Raw genomic sequence first — 22,046 nt, 5'->3', positions numbered from 1 at the left:
ACTTACGGCAACCATAAGGCGTCCCCTTTGATGTTTCCTTTCTTTCCAGCGTCATCAGCCGAGCGCCGGGTCTGAAGCTGGTGGTGGAGACGCTGATCTCCTCTCTCCGCCCCATCGGCAACATTGTCCTCATCTGCTGTGCTTTCTTCATCATCTTTGGCATCTTGGGAGTGCAGGTAACATTTCTGGCTTTGCTCAGCAAAGCGTCTCCCTTGACGTTTTCCAAACCTTCCTTTCCATGAACAGCTTGCCATAAGAGACTGGTACAAAACCCTTGTGGACCAGCTTTACGATAATAGAGTGCCACTGAACCAGCTCGATAGAAAAAGGGAATGCTGTGGATATTAGCATATCTTGATTTCAGTATGTCCTTTTACAAGGTCCCACATTATATTCTTACAAAGAAGCTAGTAAAAGCTGGGCTAGACAATGCAACTGTTAGGTGGATTTGTAATGGGGTGACCGGCTGAACTCAAAGGTCGCTCAGCAATGGCTCCGTCTTGGAGACAAGTGACCAGTGGGGTGTCCAGTGGGGTTCTGTCCTGGGCCTACTTTGCTATTCAACGTTGGCACTTCTGTTTGGGCCTAGATTTTGTTTGTTTTTGTCACTGCACACCTACACTACACAGAAGAGAGCCAACATCCTAGAAAGGTGTTCTTTCAGGGAAAAAGAATAGTCGTTTTTTAATTTGCAGTTTGTTCACAATTATGGGGTCCTTCGTCCCTAACTCCAGTGAATGTGGAGGGACCAGTGTGTGTGTGTGTGTGTGTGTGTGTGTGTGTGTGTGTGTGTGTGTGTAATTCTTACCCTTCTCAACTCAGCTGTTTAAAGGCAAGTTCTACTACTGCGAGGGTCCCGACATCCGAAACGTCTCCACCAAAGCCGACTGCAAAAACGCCCACTACAAATGGGTCCGGCGCAAGTACAACTTCGACAACTTGGGGCAGGTAAGGGACAAGGAAAAAAAACTTTAATCATTACCAGATCCCATATCAAGAAGATCTATCAGGAGAGGTACTCAGGAGAGTGGTTTAGTGGTTTGAGTGTCGGACTGCACCTCTGGTTTGAATCTCTGCTCGGCCATGGAAGTCCACTCCAGGCAAGTCATGCTCCCCCAGCTTCAGAGGAAGGCAAAGGCAACCCTTCTCTCAATAAACCTGACCAAGAAAAAAAAATAGGTCCCATGTGGTGTAGAATCATAGAATCCTAAAGCTGGAAGAGACCCCAGAGACCACCCAGTCCAACCCCTTTCTGCCATGCAAGAATACATAGAATCCTAGAGTTGGAAGAGACCCCAAAGGCCACCCAGGCCACCCCTTTTGCCATGCAGGAAGACACCACCAAAGCACTCCCTGGGACAGATGGCTGTCCAATCTCTTGTCTAAAAACCTCCAGAAAAGGAGACTCCATCACCCTCAGAGGCAGCATCTTTCACCGTCTTCTTAATGTTTAGGTGGAATCTCTTTTCCTGTTGCTGGTTTGAATGTTGGAGTTGGATTCTGGAGAAAAGTGGGAGGAGGAGAGAGAAGCCGAGGCATTTTAAAAGCAGATGAAAAGTGGGACAGCAGAGGAGTTATCAGGACTTTCCCCAACCAAATTGAGACAATTGAAATGCATGCTTTGGACATCTGGGGATGCTTAGGAGGAACAAGTTGGGACCCCAGACATGGTCCAGGGTCAGTTTCCCCAGCTTTGCTCTCTCCTCTTCTCCTTCACTCCCACAATCCCTCCATCCTTTGTCTTCCTTGGATCTCCCCATTTCATCGCATGGCACTTCTGTCTCTGGCCATTGGGGACCTCAATGACTGAGCCATTCTTCCTTGCATACTGATAAAGAGGGCAAGGGAGGTGGTGTTGTTCCTGCTCTTGTAAGCCAGCCAAGAAGAATTGGAAGTGATTGCTGGGGGCACGGGTCAGTTCCTTGGAGAGGTTCTGCCAGGGCCAGTGATGTGAGGAAAGCGGGTCACGACGGACCCAAGCGGCCACACAGCTCTAATTGAAGGGGCACCTTGGTGCCAGGAGTCGCGACCTCTCCGTGCCGGGAAGGTCTGCCCGACACATGGAAGGAGAATGCCAAGTAGGATTCAAAGGCAGCCGTGGCCCCTGCGTGAGCCGTGCCAAAGAGGACGGATTCCTCTTTGTGGTCGCAACGGAGGCTAATTTGAGCCAAGGCTCTAGAGAAGAGCCATCAATCAGTGACAGAAGACCGACTTTGCAAGATGAAGTTCCCTGATTCAGTTCCGGCTGAATCTTAAATCCTAGCATGCAAGATTTACAATCCACTCCGTGTAGTTGCTGTTTTGCTATCTATCTGGCGCTACAAAAACAGAGGTATTTTTATTGAATCTAACTTACGGTGTTTTCCTGGTAAGATGTGTTTAGAGGGGTGGGTTGCCATTGCATTCCTCTGAAGCAAAAAGAAAGGGACTTGCCCAAGTCTGAGACAGGTTTCCGTGTCTGAGCAGGGATCCTAGTCCAACATGTTAAATGAAACAGCCAGGGCAGGTAAGCCTTGAGTAAGTAAGTGGGTCCGTGGTATCTGCTGGGGTTTGGTTCCAGGTTCCCCTATGAATACCGAAAATCCAGGGATGCTTAAGTCCTGTTAAAGGCAAGGTTGTGGTAAAAAGCGCAACATCAAGGTTTGCTTTTTGGATTTGTGGGGTGGGGATGGACTATTTTCAAGCCATGGATGCAGAATCTGTGGATACGGTGGGCTGACTGTATCCCAAAAATTAGGTAAGATAGGCTAAAATATAACATCATGGCTGTTGTCAGGACATCAGCTATCCTTAATGTAATAAAATGAATGCCTGCTAATAAATATTATTATTCATGATGATGATGATGATGACTGAATATGGTTTAGTACTTCTAAATTCCTGGTACAGACAAGCAACCTGCACTATCCTCATCCCAGCACTATGCCTGTTGCATAGCTTTGCAACCCTTATCCTTTGCAATGCAGACGTACCCAGCCAAGAAACCAGACCTGAGCCTGAAGACCCATTTCACAAACGGAGAATGCCTTTTCTTTGCTTCCGCAGGCCCTGATGTCCTTGTTTGTCCTCTCCTCCAAAGACGGCTGGGTGAACATCATGTACGACGGATTGGACGCAGTAGGCGTTGACCAGCAGGTAGAAGCGAAAGATCCCAACTGTTTCATTGGGGAGGCATCTTAATGCCTGCTTTTACTCTCTGTGTTTGGCTCAACGGCTGCAAGCTAAACATGTGAGCCTGGCTCTAGGCCTGTGCATCCTTGCTTGCCTCTTTTAGATCACCTGAAAGACAGGTACTGTTTCATATTCACATTATCTATGTATCCCCTGGTTTAGGGGATACAAAGAGACTGTGAAAGCCCCCCAATCTCCAATTACTAGGCAATGGCTACTGTGATCGATGGGGGCAAACAAAAGGGGAACAGACCCTCGTTGATGGCAGCACCTGCTGCTCAGTAAGTGGGCATTGGTGAGAATTGGGATGGGAATCAATATATAGCACCATAACTATGTCATGTGCTTAGTATCGTTTCAGCACTTTGGATGACTCCTCCCATGCGCTTAGGATAGGGTCGGCACTTTGGATAGTGTCTGGCATGCACTTAGAATAGGGTTGGCACTTACAATAGCTCCGGATATGTGGTTCGGATAGGTTTGGCACTTTGGATAGCTCTTGTCTTGTGCCTAGAATAGGGTCAGCACTTTGGATAGCAAGTAGACTTGGTTGTACCATCTCAAGCTTATCCTACGTTCTTCTTTCTTTCTTTCTTTCTTTCTTTCTTTCTTTCTCCTTCTCTCTTTTCCTGCTCCCTTGCCACCGCCCGCGCCAGCCCAGCCAGAACCACAACCCTTGGATGCTCCTCTACTTCATCTCCTTCCTCCTCATCGTCAGCTTCTTCGTGCTCAACATGTTCGTCGGCGTCGTGGTGGAGAACTTCCACAAGTGCCGCCAGCACCAAGAAGCAGAGGAGGCCCGGCGCAGAGAGGAGAAGCGCCTGCGGCGACTGGAGAAAAAGCGTAGGAGTAAGGCGATATACATGTCTGGTCGGTAGACAGCGGTACAAATCACCGTCTTTCTGAGCCTTGCCTGCTTCCAAAGCAAGATTGATTCTTTTTCGAAATCCTTATGATTTTATTATGTTTTTGGCTTGCTTCGGTTTGACCGTCGGAGAGTAGGAGAAGGCCTCTTTTTCTTTTCATCCCATCTTGGAGCGATGCTTTAAGGCTCGGAGGTGACCGCAACGGTTCCCCTGACCATCAGTGCTTTCATTTATTTGCGCATTTATTTACAACGCAGGAGTGAGCGAAACGTGGGCCGTGAATCCCAATTAATTGCATTAATTTTTAATGCAAAATTAATTAATTACATTATCTTAATTCCTGGAAAACACATCCAGGCCATATGTGTTGGCCATATAACAAAAGATTGTTATTGTTCCATGGTTCAGTTAGCAGCATTAAGTATTGTTGTTCCCTGCCTCATTCCATGCAGAGAGGTGGGCAAGTAACTACTACTGCTACTACTACTGCTGCTATTATTATTGGAGCCCACAAATCCTTATAGGTCTCTCCCAATGCGCATCCTTCTCTTTTTTACTTTAAGGTCCCCTGGGACTTAAAGCATCACTAACATTTTTGAAGGTACAGTGATGGGGATTATTATTATTATTATTATTATTATTGCATTTTTTGCAAAGGCAATTGGCGGGGCCATCGTTTTCTTTAGGGTCTTGGCGCATGGGCCACCGCATGCCACGCCGACGCTGCATGAGGAGGAAGTATGGCCGAGTCGGGGAGAGAGAAGGGCAGACGCCCCAACTCTATGGTTTGAGGGGAAACAGCGCCCCCTGCTGGGCGGAGTCCGTTAGAAGAGATGCATATTCAGCTACTCTAGGAACCTAGAACGGTGAAACAAATGATGTTCAAAAATCCAGATAGGTAGATAGATCATTTCCTTTTTTAAAAAACAAATTTTATTTACTCTTTTAGCATTGCACTAAACCAAAATATTGCAACAACAGGAAAAATGGAGAGAGCAAAAAGGCCGATAATGATAGGGAGTAGATGCATTTAAACCGAGAAGCAATGCTGGGGTGTTTATTTTAATTCAGGAAGGACTTGAAGGCACCGCAACAACAGTAAGTAAGCTAAGGATGGAGAAAGGTGGGAAAGTGTGCTGATGTGGGTTGGGGACATTCTCTCAGCCTCGCGTTTTGGGAGAGGAGGAGCAAAAATTGAGCCCGAACTTCCAAGGAGTTTCCAGAACCCTGGAACAGATTGACCGATTTCAACAGCAGGCGAAATGGAGATGCCAAGCTATGTCTCTGTTAGCCGCTGTTAGAAGTGCTTTCTAAACATTTTCTCCTTTGCAAATCCATGAGAATCGCTCTCTGTTTCCTCCCAAGGGAACCAACTTTGGAAGGCAGCTGGAAGATAAGTTCAGGAGGGCAAGAATGTCCCAAAGCGCGGTGTGAACTGAGGTCTCTTTTACTGAAAAAGGATAATGAAAAGATTATAAACTTGGTCCTAACTCCCCTCCAAAGCTCAGCCACCCTTGGTGCATCCTCAGCCCAAGGTGGCATCCTCTTTCCCAGGTTCATAAAACCATAGAGTTGGAAGGGACCATCCAATCCAAGTCCTTGCCATGCAAGAATTCACAATCCTTGCCTTTCTGCAAACACAGTGAAAGATTTCCATCAGCTATGTCTTCCATTTCCCAAGCTGCCAGAGGCCAAATATGGCCCACCCCTGGATGCTTTTTCCCAGGGAATGGTCAGTTCCATTGACCATTTTTGGTCATGTTTGGCCAATTTCTTCCCAATGTAATTTTCTCCCTCCCTGTCAAAGATATCTGGATATTTATACCGAAAGGGTCTTTCTGTTTTGCTTTGCTTTGGGCGACTATGGGATCCAGCATGGCATAGTGGTTTGAGCATTGGACCGCAACTCTGAAGACCGGGGTTCAATTCCCAGCTCAGCCAAGAAACCTTATGGGGGACCTTGGGCAATTCACACTCTCTCAGCCTCAAAGGAAGGGAAAGGCAAGCCTCCTCTGAACAAATCTGGCCAAGAAAACCCTGGGATAGGGTCACCTTGTTGTTGTTGTTTTTGCTGTGCCTTCGTTTCCGACTTACGGTGACACAGAGGCGCATCTATCATGGGGTTTTCTTGGCAAAATATGTTCAGAGGAGGTTAGCCATTGCCATCCTCTGAGGCTGAAAGAGTGTGACTTCTTGCCCAAAGTCAATGGGTTTTATGACTAAGTGGTGAATTGAACCCTGGTCTCCAGTCACCTTAGGGTCGCCATAAGCTGCATTGACTTGAAGGCAATAGTGAGTAAGCTAAGGATGGAGAACAAAGGAGGAGGAGAAAGAAACCAGGGCATTATAAAGGCAGCTGAGAAAGTGGGATGGCAGAGGATTAATCGCAATTGACCCAATTCAGGATAGGTGGAAGGCATGAGATGTGACTGGCATCAAACTTTGAGGCTCCTGGGTCTTGCTGTTCTCAAGGTTTCCATTTTGCATCCAGACCCAGATGAGAAAGTCCTTCAAATAGCAGAAAGGGTGAGCAGATCTTGGTCTTTTGTGGGTGCCATTGTTGTTGTTTTTTGCACTTATAACTACTGGAACAAGATGTTGAATCCTGCCTCCAAAAACGGAGGCAGAGTGACCACCATCTCCATTGTAAGGAATTGGGGTGGAATTGGCTTTCAAGGGCAGGTACCTGGGCTTCTTTTGGCTTGGAAATTGTGGCCGACGGGAGAAGAAACGGCAGGCAGACTCAGAAAGATATGAAGCCTGTCTGCTGCACTTTGTCTTCCTTGTGGCAGAGTTGTGGTGTGTGTATGTGTGCGTTGTGTATGCAGGTGTGTATGTCCCTGTGGCCAGTGCCATGTCTGTGAGTTGCCCAGGAGTTGGGCCAGTTATGTGACATATTGCATTATATGGGGTAGCAAATAGAGACCATGCGACTTTGGCGGAATGAAAGGAAAGGGGTTGAAGGAACTGGTCAAAAAGAGGGCAGTATTAACTGTGACCACCTCAGAAGTTGACTCTTTTGGGAACTGCAGAATATGGGAATGGGAAGGTCAACCTGGACTTGAACCTGTCTGGCATCCCAGAGCTCTGGGGGAATGGTAGTCCTGATGTGTCTCATGTGCTTTTGTTGAGCAACCTATGCATTGGCTTCAATGGGTTATGTCTTGGTTACACATCACCACAAGCAAGATCAAGCTCACTGTTCCCGAACCGTAGTTGCCACCCCCTGGCAATATGCACAAACATAGAAGGGAGAAACTAAGAAAGTACTGAGATGTGAGATGTTAACTAAATACTATAGACTCGTCCCTCCATATTCATTGGGGTTAGGGGCACAGGACCTCCGTGAATGTGGGGAAACCGCAAATAACAAACACTATATGGGTGTGGGTATTTGATGGTTTTCACTGTTAGCTCCATGGTGTCATTGTCAAATATCCTCCAGTGTCACGTTTAAGTGGTGGTTTCATTTATGTGGGATATACAGTATGAGTATTTAGCTAACATACCGTATCTCAGTGCTTTTGTTAGTTTCTCCCTTCTATCTTTGCTATTGTTTGTGCAACCTTCCTGTTGTGGGTCATTCTAATGTGCACAAACATGCAACCCTGTGCGTTCCCACTCTCCTCAGTGCATGAGTTGGCATCTCTTCTAAGGGACGTTGCATGCGTTGTGGAGCGGAGCATGGTTTGTGTATTGCATGTGACTTTCATGATGCTTCTATGTACATGTCTGCAAGATGTTACGGTCTTTTCACTTGCCCCCGATCCTTTCACACTGAAGGTATCTCAAAGAGTTCTTCTCATTCTGCCCTCTCAACCCAGGCTTCCCAGTCTCCATCCTCAATAAGCCAGAGGTATCCACACACCTTGTGTCCATACCAGAAGCCTGGCGGAAGTCCACTGGTCAGGACTCAGAGCATTGCATCCTACCAGTGGCTTTCAGGCCTTGTCCTGGCCTTCTTGAGAACATCTTGGGAGTTCTTTAGTGAGATCAATAACAATACATCACTCATAAGTTCACTGCTACTAACACCAGCACCCTCAGCATGTGCCCCATAGTTTTGAGCATGTCCTAGGGAAGTGAGTCCTCAACCTCAGGCCTTCCAGATTTGGCTAAACCTCAGCTCCCAGAATCCTTGACCTCTAGCCAGGTGGGCTCAGGCTTCTGGGAGTTGAAGTCCAGAACATCTGGAGGAGCAAAGCTTGAGATCCAGTCTTTTAGTGCACCATGTTCATTCAGGCCCACATTGTGTTGCTGTCAAGTTGACCGACACTTGTGGCAACTCTCTGAATCCAGGCCACCATATCTTCAACTGTCTTGTGGACTCAGGGCCATGGCTTCCTTGACCAAGTCCATCCATCTGCAATGAGGTCTTCCTCTTTTCCTATTGACTTCTGCTTTACTAAGTCTTTTCTAGGGAGTCCTGTCTTCTCATGATGTGCCCAAAGTACAGCAGCCTCAGTTTAGTCATCTTGGTTTCTGGAGAGAACTTGGGTAGATGGATAGGGATAATAAATTAGATAGATAAACAGATAGATAGTCAGATGACAGAAAGAAAGAGAGCAGGCAGACAGACTAGATAGAAAGATAGGGCAGGCAGATGAGAGAGACAGAGAAGATGGACAGACAGATAGAGAAATAACAGTGCAGATAGATAACAGATAGCTAGATGGACAGACAGACAGACAGACAGACAGACAGATAGTTCCAGGCTGTCGGATTAGTGATCTTAGCCTATTGAGAGTTTGAGTGGATTTCTAGGACTCTGGGTAATAATAATTCTGAAAGGCAGAATCCTCCCAGAGAGAAAAGAGCAGCGTTGGCTTTTATTTCCCCCTCTCCTTTTGTTTTCGGATGTCAAGGCTGAGAGAGAAACATTGGGTGACCCTGGTCCAAAGGCATTTTAAAAATGTCCTTTTGAGCCATCCAGAGCGGGTGACGGGGAGAAATGAATAGCTTTGGGGCCGACCGGCCCATCTGTTTCCCTTTTGATCCGATTCTTCTTTCTGCGGGTACATTCTGATCCGTTCGTCTTTGACACTGGCCAAGCAATTTGCAATGTAGCCTCAGCTGGAGGAAAGCAATTTGGTATTTTGGGGAAAGAAAAATTAAGAAGCTCAAGGCCAAGGAGCGGAGAATTAAGGGCTCCTGGAGGACCTCCGAGTCTCGTCTTTTCCTCTCTTTAAAAGCTTTGCTGCTTCCATCATCTGCTGCTTGAGAGCAAGAGCAGAGCAGAGCTTTAAAAATCATAGACTTTGAAGGGATCCCCCAAAGGCCATATAGTCCAGCCCCATGCCATGCAGGAATACCCAACCAAAGCACCCCTGAAAGACGTCCAAAGGCCTCTAAAGATGGAGAGTCCGCCAGCCTTTAATGCAGCTCATGCCACTGAGAATCAAAACGTTCCTCCCAATGTTTAGGTGGAATACTCTTCCTTTTGTTTCTTTATGAGAGCCAGCATGGTTTGAGCATTGGACTAGGACTCTGGAGACCAAGCCAAGGTAATGGTCCCTTGCTTCTAATGCAGAAGTCCTCCAGCTGTTTTGGACTTCAGCACCCAGATTCCTTTGTCAGCATGGCCAATGATGAGGGAATCTGGGAGATGAAGTCAAAAACATCGGGAGGACCAGAGGTTGAGAACCACTGCCTCTTATGGCATCTGAGAAAGGAATAAACCCATTTGCAGAGGAAAAGGAGTGTGAGGATATGGCTGGTTTAGCCACAATAGTTATATAAAGTCTCCCTGTGCCCCAGCAATATATATCTCACAATGCTAGATACTACAGCATCCAAAACCCATAAAAAAGCAATAGTTTTATTGGATCAACCAAAAATGCACAAAATACATGATATAAGCTTTTGAAGCTCGACTGGCTTCTTCATCAGGAACATGTAAAAATCACAGAGGGGAAAGGAAAATATAATGTGAGACTCAGAGGCCTATACTTTGCCCAGATGTTGTTGTTCAAAGTTAGGATGGTACAGAGGGATATCCATGTGGGCAGAGGCCTTTCCTCCCTTTTAAGAGCCTTAAAAGTCCCAGAAATACAATGTCAACTCCATTAGCAACACAAAAAGCAACCTCCATTGAAGTCCTGATAACCAAACACATTTTCAAGGGCAATCTAGCTGACCTCTGTTGCAAGGATGGGGACCATTTCCAGCTGTAGTTGATTTCCAAATGTAGTTGGACTGCAAATCCCAGGGTTCCTGGCCATTGGCTATCCTGGCTAGCAGCCTGCTGGGACTTGTAGTCCAGCCACATCTGCAGAAGCAGAGGATTGTGATGGGAGATGGAGTCCCTCACACTCTCCGCTCTTCCTTCCTTTTGTGTAGGTCTTGGTGCCTTCTGTGTTTTCTCCGAACCCTCCATTGCACACCCCAAAGAGCAGATGGATCATCCCAATGCAAACCCAGGAAGAAACTGACCCCCTCCCAGCATGCTTTGCTCCTTGAAATTTGGGGGGAAGCCCCTAACGGTCGTGCGTTTTGCTTGCTCTTTCCGCAGAAGCCCAACGCCGCCCGTACTACGCCGACTACTCACCCGTCCGGAGGCACATCCACACGCTTTGCACCAGCCACTACCTGGACCTCTTCATCACCTTCATCATCGGGGTGAACGTCATCACCATGTCCATGGAGCACTTCAACCAACCCAAGGTACGGGCCGCATTCCTCGTTTCCCAGCCATTTCTGTCTTTAAAGATGGGGAGGTTGGAGGGCTTGAAGGTGTGAGCAACCCCAGCCTAACGCACCCCTTGGGTCCCTTGCAGTCGCTGGACGAAGCCTTAAAGTACTGCAACTACGTCTTCACCATCGTCTTCGTCATCGAAGCCGTGTTGAAGCTGGTCGCGTTTGGGCTCCGGAGGTTCTTCAAAGACAGGTGGGAGGACATCCTTGCAGGCTTTGCAGGGACAACAAGCAAGGATGCTATCTTCTGCAAACTAGGCCCCTGCAAAAAGAAAGAAAGAACATGGCATGATTTGGGGGCAATTTTTGCTGTTACAACATGCAGCCCCCCCCAAAAAAAAAAACACCTCCATCTCACCCACACGACTCCCCAAGACCCTTCTACCACCCGCTTTCTTCTGCAGTTCCTCTCCAAATGGCAACCCATCCGCCATTTTGAGAGGGACCGCACAGGGAAAATGAGGTATTGGGGCTTGTTGCGTGTGGGGCTACAACCCACAATGGATCAGGATATGGGGAGATTGGCCATTGACCCCCAACAAACCCCTATAACAATTTTGCAACCTATTGCTTCCATCCAACCTGCCAAGACTTTTCGCTGCATTTCTTTTAACTTTACCTATCCTTGTGCTTTTCCCCTCTGTATTTGATTTGTCTTTTCTTAGTCATCTTGAGAATATATCTCAATAAATCCTTTGCAGAATATATATATATATATATACATATATATATATTCTTTGCAGAAAAGGAGAATATATATCAAATAACAGCAACTACTACTTTTACTCCCTTTTGTATGTTTTTAATTGTACGGTGCTTTTAAACTGTAAGCCGCTTCGAGTCCCAATTTCTTTGGAGGAGAACAGGATATAAATAAATATAATACTATATAGTAATAACATCCTCATGTTCTTCCAACCGTCCTGAATATTTTGGGGGCCTAGGACGACCCAAATGCATCCTCCCTGGAAGCCTCCAGGGCAGGGATGGGGTTCCCTGGGACTACAATTCCCATCACCCCTCACCATTGTTGACACAGGCTGTTGCCATCCAAAAATATCTGGAGGGCCACAGAAAACAAGTGTTCTCCTTCTTCCATATGACATCCCTTGAGATGCTCCATCTTGCCCGTATTCTTCTCAGTCTACGCTTCTGTTGATGCAGCCTGGAACTGCATTGGCCTTTTGGGCTGCTGCGTCACACTGTTGGCTCATTGGGATCTACCCTTGAGTGCCATATCATAAGAGGAGCATCACCTTGTTGATATGCCTACTGTGAGGATCGAAAGACTTCTCCCCAGAAGCTCTTCAGACCACATCCGTTATCTGTTTTTCATGTTCCTCCCTTCTCAGGTGGAACCAGCTGGACCTGGCCATCGTCCTGCTGTCCATCATGGGCATCACCTTGGAGGAGATCGAGATGAACGCTGCCCTCCCCATCAACCCCACCATCATCCGCATCATGCGGGTGCTCCGGATTGCAAGAGGTGAGGGCAAGTTTTAAACACTGGTCATATGTCCCCAGGTCTCTCAAGAAAGACAACTCCTGGCCATGGAGGCTCCGTTCTCTGCTGACACTGCTTTCCTTTGCCTTCTAGTGCTGAAGCTGCTCAAAATGGCCACAGGGATGCGGGCTTTGCTGGACACGGTGGTCCAAGCCCTCCCTCAGGTAAGGCCAGGAAACCGAGAGGAACGCAAACAGAGGCGACACAAGAGTGCATTGTGGAATATAGCATTTGGTGTTAACCACTGTTTCCGCTTATCTGCCACAACCATGGCAGTGGATACCCCACAGATACTTGAGTCGGACTGTATTAAACCAACAACCAAATTTAAAACCATTCAAAATATTACTTTAGAAGAAAGATTAAAAGCAGTACAGCACCATTTGTAATGTGTAGCCATGGGTCAGAGTGCGGATGCTCATCTTTTCTTTCATGTCTTCCAGGTAGGGAACCTTGGCTTGTTGTTCATGCTCCTCTTTTTCATCTATGCCGCTCTGGGAGTGGAGCTGTTTGGAAAGTTAGGTGAGTCAAAGAGCAAATAAATCATTGGAGTAAATAAATCGGAAAGGCTTTTATAGTTTCACTCCACGAAAGGGGAAAAAACCTTTGGAAATGGCTCGTTCTTGCATGCAAGAAGGAAATTAGAGGAGAGTTTCATCTCTACTCTGGAGGAGCTTCAGAGTTTTGCTTTTGCGGAAGAGTAGTTTGACTCTTCCTTTCTCTCTTTTGCAAAAAATAAACCCCAGATTGCAGTGAGGACAACCCCTGCGAAGGTCTCAGCCGCCATGCCACCTTCAACAACTTTGGCATGGCCTTCCTCACCCTTTTCAGAGTATCGACCGGAGACAACTGGAACGGCATCATGAAGGTGAGCTGATGTTTTCCTCCATACGGTTTGTGCGTTGCATGAGGACCTCCTGAATTGGATTCAATAGTGATTCAAGAGCCCACAGAGAAAGTCTTCTCTGATGCTTTTCTTTGCCTTGGTTTCCACAGGACACACTCCGGGAATGCCACCGGGACGACAAGCATTGCCTCAGCTACCTGCCCATCATCTCCCCGGTCTACTTCGTCACGTTCGTCCTCATCGCCCAGTTCGTCCTGGTCAACGTGGTGGTGGCCGTCCTGATGAAACACTTGGAAGAGAGCAACAAAGAGGCCAAGGAAGATGCTGAAATGGACGCTGAAATCGAGCTGGAGATGTCCAGAGGGATCAGCACCCCGGTCAGAGTCCCCGAAAGCAACCTGGCTACACCCAGGACAGGATCGCCGCTGCTGGTCAAGCACCATGCACTGGTAAAAGCAACAAACCCCCCCAAATAATTACATTTTGTAACTCATTTCCTAAGGGTATAAAAGAAGGGAAGGAGGAAGCGTGGGCAGATGTAAGGAATAGCTGCAAACTTTCTCATTCTCAGCAAGAAAAAGTATCTCAACATAGTGAGATAATCTCTTGAGGAAATGATTCACCACCATGAGATTTTTCACATCTCTGGTGAAAATGCCATCTGAGCAAATATATTAGAGTCCCAGCAAAAATATACAGCCTTTGCTTGTTGGACCATTAAGTCAACGCAGAGGTAAATACTATTGTTTGGAATCCATGGGGGGGCCTGGAATCAAACCCCATTATAAATAGTGTAGAATGTCCTGAGAAAGGTGGCGAGTAGAGAAGGTGTTCCAGGTACATCAAAATGACCACAAGGTTGGACATGCCTTTACACTCATCTCTCCATATTTGCGGCTTTGATATTTGCAGTTTTGATCATTCACGGATTTGATTAATATGTTCTCTCTAGGAATACTTGGGTCCTCCAGTGCAACTCTGTGGTCAACTTTAATTCAAAGTTGCACTGAAAGATCTAGAGATTCCTAGAGAGAATGCTCTACTAGGCATTTGTAGCTCCTCTGACGCAGTTCTGTGGTCAGTGTCTGTCGGACTTTGACCGCAGAGTTGCGCTGGAGGACCTAAATATTCCTAGAGAGGTGTCCTCCCAGGTAAAAACATGGTGTTTTTGTTGTTTGCGGTTTTTCACGGGGGTCTTGTGCCCCTAACCCTCGTGAATATGGAGGGACAAGTGTATTCCATACAAATACACAAACCCACACACTCACCCTTACTGATGCATTTTTGTCTCCCAAACCTTTTTGTCCCCAAAGGCATCTCTGAGCTGTGAGAGCGTCTCTCTAGCCATCCCCGACTTAGACCTGCTGGAGGGAGGGGCGCACCCAATGGCGGCGTTTGCCTCCTTCCGCGCTTCTCCTCACCGCCATCTCTTGACAGCTTCCCACAATGCCCCGGGAGGAGAGGCCGAGGTGACTGTATGGAAATTGGTGGCCATGGCTTCTGCTTTCATGCTTCAGTGCTGTGTGGCTAAGCAGTGGTGGTCATGGTGGTGCTGGTATTGGCATTGTCCCAGGTGTCACCATCCTTGTCCTCGCCTTGCTGTGGTTTGTGTTGGTGGACCCTCGTCTTTTCTTCCCCCTTCTTTCTCCTATGATAGTTTTTCATATCCCATAAATGAGGGTGCAGAATTTGCTCCTGGGTCTGATGGGGAGGATGGCATTAATGTCAGTGTTCTGGTTCATCCTCATCCCCATGCTAAGTTTTAATCCGAACTTGATGGTGCACCATTTTGAGAGGGGCTGGGGCAGTGGTCCCCAAACTGTGCCCTTTAAGAGATTTTTGGACTTCAGCTCCCAGAAGCCTGAGCCATGTTGGCCAATGGTCTGGGATTCTGGGAGCTGAAGTCCAAAATCCCTTAAAGAGCACAGTTTGGGGACCACCGTGCTCTTCCCACCTGCCTAAAATCTGGCTCTGATCCCTCATTTTAAAAGCTGGGATCCCCTTGTGAAATGCAAGTGTCTATATTGCATGTGTGGATTTGCAACTCAGTGTTATGACTCCGTAATTATTCTGTATTCAGCAAGACTACATAGCCTTACTGGAAGACTATGCAAACACCCATCTCCCCCACAAAGCCTACCTTATGACCCAGCAGCCACATGAGGGAATGGCTAGATAATGATGTATTACATTGAGTAGTTCTATATGGCCTGTTGGCCACAGTTTCCACACCTTTGCATTAGAAAGTCATGGATTTTATTTATGGCATGCATATTGCTTTTCCTCATTTTGCAGCTGGGTGCATGGGTCACCCGGTGACATGGGGGGAACAGCTGAAATTACATACCTTTTCAGACAGTGTGTAATTAAATTATAGAAATGGATACAGAGCGATTAGTCATGACCGTTGGCTTGGATGGCTTTTCTGGGGGGGAAAGACAGATTTGCCGTCACGGAGGAGAGATCTGTCAAGGGCTATTAGCCTGGCGGATGCCAAAAGATGCCTTTGTATTTGGAAGGCTGTCTAGTTTTGATATTCACAACAGACCAGAACAAAGGGCAAGACATTCCCCAGCTGATGTCTTGAGTGGATTCAAATAGAATGGCCTGAGGTTGAAGTCGGTATGAGCCAAGGTTGCCAAAATCTGTAATAAAGCCGTGTTTGTGGACCCCCTCTAAGGTGGGAACTGAATGGGGAATAGATGCAAGTAAAAGAATCCGTGGAGATTGGCGATGGGAGAGGAGATGCACCATCGGTCCAAGTCGTGGATCTGTGTGTGTTAACATGTTGAGCCCAAGCATAAGCGTGCAATAATGTGCAACTTAGCCCACAAGTTGTGTCAGACTCGGCTTGGTTCCAATCAGGCCACATCATTGCTGTATAGATGCCAAGATGGTTGTTCAAACTTGCTTGCAGCCAAAGGAACAGTACTGAAGAGGATCAGAACTTCCTTGGTATTTTCCCCCCAACCCAACTGTATTTCTGTTACCAATCTGCAGGACATTGCCACCAGCCTCGGGGAACCCCAGAACCTGCTCACAGTCCGCAAGATTTCGGTGGCCAGGATGCACTCCTTGCCCAACGACAGCTACATGTTTCGCCCCGTGATGCCAGCCAAAGCCCCCTACCCACTTCATGAAGCAGAGCTGGAGGCCTATTCATTCAAGTCACCAAGAGGTAGTAATGTGTATTTGCAGGACTTTGTTCTTGCGGCGGTGGGGGTGAACAAGATATGTACCAGGGATTGCCAGCAATTCCTATGTCAAGGGATGCAGTGAATTCTCTCTGGGTTTTATGAGAGTCTTTCAAGGTGTTGAATCCACTTGGGGTGTGCTGTTCACATGCCAATGAGTTCAACACTTTGGACAACTCCTTTAGATTACTGTATATACTCGAATATAAGTTGACTTCATATATAAGTCAAGGGCAAGTTTTGGGGCCAAAATTATGGATTTTGATCTGACCCATGGATAAGTCGAGGGTAAATCTTAGGGGCATGTAATGAAGGATGTAAAGGAAAACAGTGGCAAAGAACTTACAAAATCCCAGCAGAGATAACTATTGGCGTTCATACTAAAGGCTGGATGGACCCATCCTGGAACCACATTAATTCAATGGGTCTAACTCTGGTTAGGATTAACAACTTGTTCCAGGATGTGTTTCTCATTGAGTGGGTCCCAGTCACCGTACCAGTATTGGCTTGCTTTGAGTTTCTCAGAGAACTCTGTCGCGGCTTGGCGCTTCCGACGCTAATAACATCCCTTCCTCGCCATCCAGGGTCCATTACATCTGTCCGTTCGCAGCCAGTGGAGACCTGCTCCTCATCGCTGAGGGTGCCACGGGAAGCCTTTCGTCCAACAACTCCACCTCCGCACCGCGAAGGCCAAGGAGCCCCCTGGAAACTTCGGCCTCCGCAGGCGCCACCTCTGTCTCCCAGCGTCAACAGGCTCCTGTGCAGACAGGTGAGGCTCCTTGGCATTGAACTCATCTCAGACAACTAGGGGAAGGGTTCCCCAGCACCCCAAAAAAGGCCACTCAGCACTATTCCCTGGTCGCTCGCATCCAGTAACCTTTTAGATCAGAAATCCAGGCTTCAGTGGCAAAACACAAACAAACCTTTATTCAGTAACTAGAGAGGTTCCCCGGAGATCTTTGTTATCAGAACCAACCAGGAAGAATTAGCAAGGCATAATTCAAGCACAAACAATTTCAAGTCTTGGGCTGCCTTCTCATTTGCTACAAAAGCAAAACATTATTTTCCTTCCCTGTTCCCAAGAAACTTTTATCTTCCCCTCATTGCAGAGCTTCCCAATACACGAACCTTGGATGCCTCAATTCCTTTCTTTCTGTGATCAACAGTTGTTCTGCAATTAACAACCACTGTATATCCCATCATACACCTGCATTACAATGTTATGGTGTCTGTAGTGCAGTGCCACTGGATTGAGTTTTCTCTAGTATAGTGCCACTGCGTTTGGGGGTCCTTAGTGGTTGCAGTGCATTGTAGGGTCCGCAGTGCAGTGCGATGCCACTGCGTTGTGGTGTCCGTAGCACAGTGCCATTGCATTGTGCTGTCCTTACTGATAAGGTCATTTTGCCAACGATCTCCAAAAACCCAAAACCTGCTCCTGCATGTGTTTCCACTCTTGGTCCAGAAATGCCTCTTTCCCTCTTCCTATATCATCTTCTCTCTTTGCATTGCAGGAGGCAATCCAGAGGGATTCCTTGGAAAGTCAGGGAGCCGATTCAAAGGACAGCACACAAACCGAGGCCTGTGAAACCCTCCGGCCAAAGAAGCTGTTGCAGAGCACCTTGGGCTCCCCTCTGCCCCAACACCCAGCCCCTATGCCACCCCTGCCTGGGAGCCCTCCTCGTCCCCACACTTCCCTCCATAGGTCCGCCAGCGTCCGTACCCGCAAACATGCCTTTGGTCAGCACAGTCTCCCCAGAAGGCCTTCCAGTGGCGAAGGCAATCCCAACGGCTCCTTCTTCGAGTCCTCAGACCTGGCCGACGAAGAGGTCAGTCACATCAACAGCTCGGCGGGAGGATGGCGGGACGGGGTGGACAGCAGGGACCGGTCCAAGTCCCCCTTCGCCTCCCCGGTTCCATCCTCCGTCATCCTCAAGAACGGCAGCACGACCAGCCTGACGGCAGGCGGATCCAAAGAGAAAGACTTGAAGAAGTTCTACAGTGTGGACACCCGAGGGTTCTTGGCCAAACCAACATGGACCGATGACCACCGGCGGCACTCCATCGAGATCTGTCCATTCGTCACTGACGGGGATCACGGCTTTCCCGAGTCGTCGGAGGAGAAGAAAGCGTTCCATGTCCATCCCGAGTCTGAATACATCCATGGGGTCCGCCGCAAGAAGAAAATGAGCCCCCCGTGCATTTCTATAGAGCCTCCCATGGAGGAAGAGAAGAACACATCCACGCGTACCAAAGCCTCCGAGAACAGCCTGTTGCGCAGAAGGACCCCTTCGTGCGAATCCACAGCATACAGGGACTCCTCAGAGCTCTCAGAGAGCCAGCCGGGAGACCAAGGCTCCAAGGGGGAACGCCGGGGGGCACCACCGCCCACCTGTCGCGGAGAGCATTTAACCGTCCCCAACTTTTCCTTTGAGCAGTCCGATACCCCCAACTCCACCGGCGGTCTCTCGGAGAGCGGGCCGGTTGGGGGTCTCCCGGCAGATTCCCCGCCCGAGGACAGCGCGGCGCTCGAATTGCAAAAGGTGGACCACTTGAAACCTCAGTGCGGACCGCTGCCTGTGCAAAACCAAGAGGTTCTCGGTGGGACTCGGAGCCCCCTCCGGAAGCACGGACCGGTCCCCGTAATCACAGCAACGACAACGACGACAGACGGAGAGGTGGACGAACCGGTATAGCTTCCGAGTTTTGGGGGGACACTTAAGTCAGGTGTGATGTTTAAGGGCTTTTTTGCCACCGCAAGTGGCTTCGAAGTGGGAGAAAAGATTGAAAAGTCACCACTCCGTGATGGACGCTTAAATCCCAAAATTGTCTCTCTTTTTCTCTCTTCTCTTTCTCTTTCTCTCTCTTTTAAGCGCTGTGAAGGTTTCTGTTGTTGTTGTTTTAAAATAAAATCAAAGAGAAAAGCCGGTTTTCCAAAAGCAGCAACAAGGTTCAGGGTAAGGAAAGGCGATTCGGCGTCCCCTTTCCGAGCAACACACGGAGTACACTTTTCCGATCCTTCTTTTCCTTCTCCCTTCTCCCTTCCCCGCTTCCCTGCGGCGTGGCCTCAATCACATTGATTTGGGTTTCGGGCCTTTTATTTTATCTTTTTTAAAGAAATATATATATATCTATATATATATATATAGAATTTACAGGAAAAAAGAAACTTTTTTGACTTTTCAAAAACGGCACCTTTTGTTATTATTACGATTACGGTTCTTGCACGGGAAGTGGTTCACGGAGGAGCAGAAGTGCCCAGGAGACGCGAGTTGTACATTGTCTGTATATCAGCAGTTATTATAAATAGAAAATAATGTATTTGAATTTTTTAAAAGGTTTTAAAAAGAAAAGCAGACAGACACACAGGCACCCAAGACCGGCGCACGTCACATAACCTTCACGCAAGCACTCTTCTCGTCGTCATGCGCATGTTTTTTGTGGAGAACAGTGGACCTGCTCCAGCTACAGTTAGTGGCATGATCCCTTTGAAGCCCGTTGCAAACCACTTGAGTCCTATGATGAACAGACAATCCAGTCCTATTCATTGCTACTGGACACTGTGCCACCATGGCCCTAATCTGGCTAAAGTTGCGCAGTTATCTCCTACTGGAACACAGCAACCTATAATAAATGTTTATGATGGCCACAGACCAGCATAAACAGAGTAACTTGCCCCATTGATGTGAGTGGGACCAAGCCCCTCTGAATAAACCTGGCCAAGAAAACCCCATGATAGATTTGCCTTATGGTCACCACAAGTAAGAAATTACTCGAAGGCACACAGCAAAAAACAACAACATTATAGTGGTGTGTTAGTGGTTGGGTTCAACAGATCTTGCTCTAAGGCAGCGTGTTCAACCTTTGGTCCTCTAGATTTTTTGAGACTTCAACTCCCAGAATTCCTGAACAATGAGCATACTGACTGGGACTTCTGGGAATTGAAGTCCAAAACATCTGGAGGCCCAAAGGTTGCCAAGCACTGACCTAGACTGTTACAAACAGATGTAAAGCTCTTGAAGCTTTACAGCGGTGTCAATGGCCTTACTCAAGTAGTTGCACTTTCTCAGAGGTTGTGCAGGAGCAGTCTCCTATTACACCAAGCTAAGCCATCCTGAAAGTCTTGGAAGAGTGGGGTGGAATTAGTTCAAGCTTTGGTACTCACCGACTGCCAGTTGTGAGAGCGACTGCGCAAGGGTGAGATCCAGCACTGCATCCCAGCTTTGTTGTTGTTGTCGCTGCGTGCCTCCAAGTCATTCCAGACTTACGGCGACCCTAAAGCGAAGAAAAGACAATAATGCTAGGAGGGATACAGAAACAGAGGAATACCACATGTGGTTCCCAAACTTTGGTCCTCCAGATGTTTTGGACTTCAGCCCCCAGAATTCCTGACTAATGCCGAAGCTGGCTGGGGCTTCTGGGAGCTGAAGTCCAAAACACCTGGAAGACCAAAGTTTGGGAAGCACCAGCCTAGATGGATAGACTCTATTAGGAAAGCCAGAGGTATGACTTTACAGGACCTAAGCAGACTAGTGTATGTTGTATTTTATATGTGTTTCTACCTGATGTTGAGCCGCTTGGATCCTGCGGGAGCTGCGGCAGAGAAATAAAATTTATTATTATTATTACTATTACTATTAGTGGGAGATTGACTTGAAGGTGGCTAACAAGAAAGGCTTGGGGTTTTCTTGGCCAGATTTGTTCAGAGGGGGTTTGCCTTTGCCTTCCCCTGAGGAGGCTGAGAGAGTGTGACTTGCCCAAGGTCTCCCAGTGGGTTCAGTGGCCAAACTGGGAATCAAACCTTGGTCTCCAGAGTCCTTCTAGTCCAACACTCAGACCATTACCCCATGATGGCTCTCAGTCATGTCCCTTAGTGTATGATTTTGGCTAGAAACACTACTAACTGTAGCTGGACCGGGGGCCTGTTTATCCCTTGACGCTCACCTAGAACAAGTATTGATTTCCTTGCCCTGTTAGCATCCGATTCCCAGCTGGGTGACGTATTCTTAGATCCTAAATGGAAACTTAAACAATGATGCTCATAGTCCTCTTTCCTTTCACCTGCAAACACATACCTCCTTTTCCTCTGCCTTCTTCATCCTTCAGGCTTTGTCCCACGGCGTTTTTCCATCCTCCGCTCGAGTCGTTTTTCCGTTCCATCGCCTCGCTCTGCGGGGAAATCGGTGAAAACCAAAATCACTACTGAATTGTAGCCAGTGCAATAACAAAGGACGCGACTCATTCTCCTTTTGGGTACCGGACCTGTCCTTTTGGGGGGTGTTTTTATGTATAAATCCAGTGAGGCTGGTTGGACAAGTTGGTTGTTTCCTTCTTTATTTCTTTCTTTGACAAAAAGAATACAACCCTCCCTTCTCTGTTTTCTTATGGAATTCAGGTTAAACGTTGCAATAATCTGAGCTTTTCAAAGTGCACAACGAGGGATGAAGGAGAGGAAGGTTTCCAAAGTTGGCAGGAAAAACAAAACGAAAAAACCCACAAATAAAGAGTAAATTATTTAAAGATTGTTTCTTTTGTTCACTACTGTGTTGTTCGTGCAGACTGTGCAAAGATCACACCGTACCGTTCACATCGTTGTGTCTGGAGACCACACAAGCCACAAAGAAGCATCTCCGCTGCAGAATTTATTTGCACAGCCGTTGGATAACACTTGCGCCATCATGGAATCCTGGGATTTGTAGTTTAATGAAGGACTTGAGGTGGTCTAGGTCTCAATCCGACATCCTCTTAGTGTAGTGTAAACATCTGCATGTAGA

At 47.5% G+C, this 22,046-nt stretch overlaps 1 protein-coding gene and 1 long non-coding RNA gene across 3 annotated transcripts in view; one reads left to right on the top strand and one right to left on the bottom strand.

Annotated features, from left to right (window-relative positions):
• Positions 1-20,443, top strand: part of LOC149306531 (voltage-dependent T-type calcium channel subunit alpha-1H-like) — a 139,554-nt gene extending 119,111 nt beyond the window's left edge. For both annotated transcript variants that reach the window (XM_089477032.1, XM_089477031.1), the window contains exons 22-36: positions 50-176; positions 823-948; positions 3,046-3,135; positions 3,828-4,041; positions 10,549-10,700; positions 10,814-10,923; positions 12,083-12,216; positions 12,328-12,398; positions 12,678-12,756; positions 12,981-13,102; positions 13,231-13,530; positions 14,395-14,550; positions 16,082-16,259; positions 16,860-17,044; positions 17,787-20,443. In XM_089477032.1, the coding sequence (XP_089333158.1) occupies positions 50-176; positions 823-948; positions 3,046-3,135; positions 3,828-4,041; positions 10,549-10,700; positions 10,814-10,923; positions 12,083-12,216; positions 12,328-12,398; positions 12,678-12,756; positions 12,981-13,102; positions 13,231-13,530; positions 14,395-14,550; positions 16,082-16,259; positions 16,860-17,044; positions 17,787-18,968 (3,226 nt within the window). In that variant the 3' untranslated portion in view covers positions 18,969-20,443. The remainder of the gene's footprint in view (positions 1-49; positions 177-822; positions 949-3,045; positions 3,136-3,827; positions 4,042-10,548; positions 10,701-10,813; positions 10,924-12,082; positions 12,217-12,327; positions 12,399-12,677; positions 12,757-12,980; positions 13,103-13,230; positions 13,531-14,394; positions 14,551-16,081; positions 16,260-16,859; positions 17,045-17,786) is intronic.
• Positions 10,904-21,435, bottom strand: LOC149306530 (uncharacterized). The gene is made up of 3 exons (XR_016271725.1): positions 21,348-21,435; positions 20,438-20,547; positions 10,904-10,992 (listed from the first exon to the last, which is right to left on the bottom strand). It is a non-coding gene; the product is annotated as an uncharacterized LOC149306530 (long non-coding RNA).
• Positions 21,436-22,046: the final 611 nt, after the last annotated feature.

This window comes from Sceloporus occidentalis, unplaced genomic scaffold, assembly GCF_023333645.1.
Source record: "Sceloporus occidentalis isolate IW3139 unplaced genomic scaffold, rSceOcc1.0.p SCAF_10, whole genome shotgun sequence".
NCBI classification, from domain to species: Eukaryota; Metazoa; Chordata; class Lepidosauria; order Squamata; family Phrynosomatidae; genus Sceloporus; species Sceloporus occidentalis.
The sequence above is the reverse complement of the archived record's forward strand: the minus strand, read 5'-3'. Positions and strand labels throughout refer to the sequence as shown.